General features: G+C 40.8%; 1 protein-coding gene across 13 annotated transcripts in view; it reads left to right on the top strand.

Annotated features, from left to right (window-relative positions):
- madd (MAP-kinase activating death domain) overlaps positions 1-5,299 on the top strand; it is a gene marked incomplete at its 3' end in the record, with an annotated part of 43,999 nt that overhangs the window by 25,875 nt on the left and 12,825 nt on the right. For 11 of the 13 annotated variants that reach the window (XM_035682329.1, XM_035682317.1, XM_035682326.1 and 8 more), the window contains 5 exon segments: positions 909-1,017; positions 1,183-1,369; positions 1,922-2,072; positions 2,419-2,622; positions 4,032-4,082. In XM_035682329.1, the coding sequence (XP_035538222.1) occupies positions 909-1,017; positions 1,183-1,369; positions 1,922-2,072; positions 2,419-2,622; positions 4,032-4,082 (702 nt within the window). 13 annotated transcript variants of the gene reach the window in all.

Genomic DNA, 5,299 nt, shown 5'->3' with positions numbered 1-5,299 from the left:
ACCTTACTGGAATTGTCAATGGACTAAACTGCCCGGGGCTTCAGTGTGTACATGTAGTTACAAGCTATAAAAGGCTTCTGCATCAAGATATGACAGTCATTAATGACCAGCCTCATTAAATACTGCAGTGGTTTGGACTCAAATGGATCCAGTGAAGTCTGGGTCAAGTCTCATATGTATTTGTTTGAGTCAGTTGAGTAAGAAAATAGACTTTCTGAAATGTTTCGGGAGTGTCCTTTAGTGATTATAATATAATGACCCCCCCCTCAAGTGGTTCACTTGCAGATGCCGATCAGCATCGCATTGCAGCAGTGTATTAAAATGAGTCAGCTTGTGACGTTGTAGTGTAGCTCATTTTTCTTGCCATCCACACATCTTTATACTTTCTTTCATGCATGATGTCACTGAATGTAGTATGCTGTACACACTATCCTCCCGTCTGACCTCTCCCATTACCTCTAATGCATATAGTGTGATGCCACCACCAAGAGCACTGTGTCTGTGTGTGTGTGTGTGTGTGTGTGTGTGCGTGTGGGCACCATGTCCCTGTTTGATTTGTCCTTCACCTCTCTTGTTGTAATAATAGACTCTAGCAGCTCCAGTAATTTCTCTGTTCAGCAGTAGATAACCTTCACTAGATTCCAGGTGTGTTTGTCCTCTTCACATAGTGATTTGAACTGCTTTATTTTCTATTTGATGTGGTAGCCTAAAAAAAAAAGGACTAGTTTCAAAGTTGTTTCCTGTCCTGGTTTACAGTTCCTGGTGAGAAAGTGCCTTTGTGTGTTCCCAGTCCACCTCTGCTGAGTGCTTTTCTGTCTAGTGACCTAGTAGTTTGCACTTTTTGTTTTGTTATTTTGGTTATTCTTGCTCCGTGGTGTTCGGAAAACTCATTTTGGTTCTTCTTCCAGGCGCACGTGCACCTCGAGCACTTGTGGACCAGAAGTCTTCAGTAATCAAGCACAGTCCAACAGTGAAGAGAGAATCGCCTTCACCTCAGGGTCGAGTCAACAACACAAGGTATTAAATTGTTATAAATGTACAACTTCTGTCTTCCAACATGAAAGATTACAGCATATTGTCATTACATGTGTTTTATTTCGGGATGCTACGGTGTGTGTAGTAAGTGTTGTGTAATTACTTGTATCTCGTGAATATGACTTAAACTGTGTTACTTTGCTTCAGTGAGAACCAGCAGTTCTTGAAGGAAGTGGTGCAGAGTGTTCTGGATGGTCAGGGAGTCGGCTGGCTCAACATGAAGAAAGTGCGCCGCCTCTTGGAGAACGAGCAGCTCCGTGTCTTTGTGCTGAGTAAGCTGAACAGAGCCATCCAGTCGGAGGAAGATGCCAGACAGGAGATCATACGTGATGTGGTGGGATACTTGCTTTTGCCTTCACTCTGAATTGATGTACAAAGAAAGGAAGCAGGAATAAAGGCACATTTAGACCACTGGGGTCTGCATAAATTAAATCATGCATTTTAATTCTTTATTGGAGGTAGCATAGTGATTTGCAAATATAGTTTTTTTTCTTCACTCAAGGTTTTTTTTTCAGCAAATTTAATTATATTATAGTTGCAACTAATGAATTTTTTTTATCGACTTTTCTGTTGATTAGTCTGATTTATCTTTAAGTCAGAAAATAGTGACAAATGCCTGTTTATAATATTAGTTTAAGCCAGTTTAACTGTTTAGCTTTTCTTTTTGCTAGAAAAATTACTAAAATTATTGATTATCAAAATAGTTGTCTGTAGTTTAGTTTTCATACCCATAAAGGGATGTTTTGCAGCTGTAGGTTACTTAATGATTAACAACAAAGTCACATGAAATTTACTGAGATTATAATCTGTGCAACAAGTGACACCCTCTATCTTTAGACCATGGTACTAAATCATTATAAACCTTGTTACTGTGTTTTGTTTCCAGGAGGTGAGCAGAAAGGTGTACAAAGGCATGCTGGACATCTTGAAGTGCACAGTTTCCAGTCTGGAGCACTCTTACACTAATGCAGGGCTCGGAGGAATGGCCAGCGTCTTCAGTTTATTGGAAATAGCGCGCACACACTATCAAACCAAAGGTACGTGGAGCACAGAAATGCATACATTTAATGCTGGATTGCCTGATTTATACAATGTAGATTATTTAAAAAACGTGTCAGCTACTTATTTTAAGTCTTCCTGTGCATAACAGCGGTGGGCCTGTGCTACTAACACTTGTCCATGTCTTTGCATTGTGTTTAAATTAAGCTTTAAGCAGCATGCTATGTTGACCGAGTAAAACATTGTAATTGTAAAGTTTAGATCCTATCAGTGTTTTTCCTTCTTTTTCTAATACTGTTAATCCTCTCCCAGTTTAAACCTCTACCTCTTTCTGTAATTTTGATGAACTCTGTCTTTGGCCCCTTAATTTTGGTAACTTGGTAGACCCAGAAAAACGCAAGCGAAGCCCCACAGACAGTGCTGGCAGCCCGGGGAGTAAAGAGAGTCCTACTGGTCGTATGGAGACTGCCAGACCTCAGGGCCTTCTGAATGTTCCCCATCTGCAGCTGCCGCACCACACAACGGGCAAAGGAGCCCGCCATTTTGATACCCGGAGTCTGAATGAGGAGAACTTTATTGCCTCGATTGGTGTGTACACCACTCCAGCCCCGGTTGCATGTGCACTGTGAGATCTCCTACCCCATCCCCTACAAGCTCATCAACCTTACTACCAGTCTCCCACCCCCCCCTCCAACCGTCTCAAAGAAAGATCCCTTTACTTTTCCCAGACAGATTCTTACAGGTGTTATAATATCCCACACACTTTGACCTGAAATACTGGTGATAATCGCTGGAGTGAGCAATATCAATGTTCCAAAATGTTTGTGCTCTTAAACCCAATACTTTAGTATTGGTAAATTTGTGTCTGGTAATGACTTTCAAAAATAAAAAATGATTTAAAGAGAAAATCTAAATTAATAATTGGCTCTGGTTCAAAATATTCCCAATGCAGATCTGAAGTAGCCTTGAAAAGTGTCTGGAATATTTCCCTGTGTTCCAGGCTGGACTGCGTGTGTTTGTCTCCCCTTCCTTAAACATCTGTGCCCCTGTTTGCCTCCTCTCTGGAGATCTGTTTTCAGCCTCTTAGCACCTTGAATGCATGTCTTTGTTTTGGTCTTCCAATACCTAAATCTGCAGTAGTGGACGAGGGAAACCAGAGGTATGCGCATCGATAGTCAAATCGTCCCAGGTTTGCCTTTACTGCAGGTTTCTGCGAGGCGTGCTGTAGAAAATGGCAGTTCCCTTTGCTCTCAGCATGGAGGGTGGAAGCATCACTCCCCAGTAAACAGTCCCAGTAAAGACACAAATTTCACAGCAGAAAGTGTTTGCTATTGGTCGACAAAGAACCAACTGACTTAGAAAATCCTAAATAATCTCTTTACCACTTAATGTTCAGAGAATTATTCTGGGTCTGTATACGGGGGACACTTTCAGTCAACCACCCTGACACCTCTCCTACCCGCACCCCTTCTTTTCCTGTTAGAAGTTGCACCTTCAATTCTACAGAATGCTGTGAGACTTGCATCCCGGCTTCTGCAACTGCTCCATTTCACCTGCTGGCTAGTCGGCCTCTCAACCCCATCCCACGCTCTTTTCCGAATCACCCATCTCTCTCTGTCACCTTTGCTCTGGAGAGCCAGACAAATGCAGTCGATGAAACCGGGGGCCTGTGGTCAGAGCCAAAGCTTAATCCGACGTCACTGTGTGGCTCTCCAGGACTTTGGGCCAGGAGGTCTGGGTGTGTTGTAATGTTACCGTAGTAGCTGTCACACAGTGGATCCAACTTGACAACAAAATGCTTCTTTTTCATTGTGTCCAGATTAAAGTGCAGTTATATGCAAACATTACAAAACACCCTCATTCAGTAATGACAGATTCTCAATGCTTATTTTGTTTTTGTTTTTATTTTAATGCTCATCCACCATACATGCCTTTTCAACCAGCTCTCTGACTCTCTCTCTGTCTTTCTCTCCTTGCTTGCAATGCATCTTGGGTAGAATTGTGGAGCAAGCACCAGGATAAGCAAAAAGCTATGGAAAAACCACAGAGTAAGAGACTTTTCACACACCAGAAAAAGAAAAAGGATTGGGGTGTTCAGCTGTTGACCTCTTCCCACCCCCTTCTCTCCACATTTTCAAACTCAACAGTGTCTTTCTACATGAATAAATGAAAAGGAGTGCTCCTAATAAAAAATGTCAAAATGGATAAGTGAAAAAATATAAGTGCCTTGGAGTAAGAACAAGATTTTACTACAGATGAGATGTGGATCAGCTTGATTTCAGCTCAGAGTTTATTTGAATGATTTTCTAGTTTTGAACATACTGCACATGACACTGGAATCATATGCAGTAGTGTTGGTGTCCAGTAAATTTACTGTATTTGCTATATGACAACTAGGGTCACTGAATTTCTCACAGATATTATCCTTTGAGAAATGACACCCTTGTTTCACTTCCAAAAATATTCCATGTTCTGTTTAATCAAGACTTGAGACGGCAGCAAGTCTCGGTATGTTTTGGTAAGTTCTTCCAGCAGGCATTACAGTGCTAGTTTTACTGTAATACAGTATTTAATTACCTTAGCTTTGTTAGCCTAATGGCTGTAGCTCAGAAGGTGTGTTGCAGAACATACTGTAGAAGCAAACATGGGAATGTAATGCTGTATAAAAGTTTTTTTATTTTTTTTTATTTCTCACCTTTGACAGTTTAAGCAGGTTTATTATCTAATTCTACACATCTAGACTCTTCATACTCATAGGGTCCTTGATTTAAAAAAAAATATGGGAATTTTATGTTATTGTCACTGGCTTAAGCTTCAAGCGATATGTCATTCTTTTTTCCAGTGTTTTTTTTTTTTTTTTTACACCATGCATCAAGATGAGCAGAAATTAATACCTGCTGCCCTGTCCTGCTCTTTTAACTGTATTTTTCCAGTTTCAAGTGGCTTGCTGTGAATTTTGTATCTACAGCGAATATTCTACAGTTGCTGGCACCTTTTTATACTAGATTGTTTGCAAACGTTCAGTGACACAAAAAAACTGAAAAAGTGTCAGGATCTACTTGTCACCATGTCTATGATAAATAACAAAGTACAAATCACACTTGAAACAGAAAACGTCCCCTTTACCGTCCATCAGTTTGTCTGCATGCCTAACTGCCTGTGTCTGTTTGTTGTTTTTGGTGTAACTTGGGCCACATTTGCAGCATTGACTGAGAATTAATGTCGCGCTCTTGCAGTTTTGTTTTCATTTGTAACTTTTCCCCCC

This window comes from Morone saxatilis, unplaced genomic scaffold, assembly GCF_004916995.1.
Source record: "Morone saxatilis isolate NCDOM2014 unplaced genomic scaffold, NCSU_SB_2.0 Contig11, whole genome shotgun sequence".
Taxonomy (NCBI): domain Eukaryota; kingdom Metazoa; phylum Chordata; class Actinopteri; family Moronidae; genus Morone; species Morone saxatilis.
This window is presented reverse-complemented; position numbering and strand designations above follow the sequence as displayed.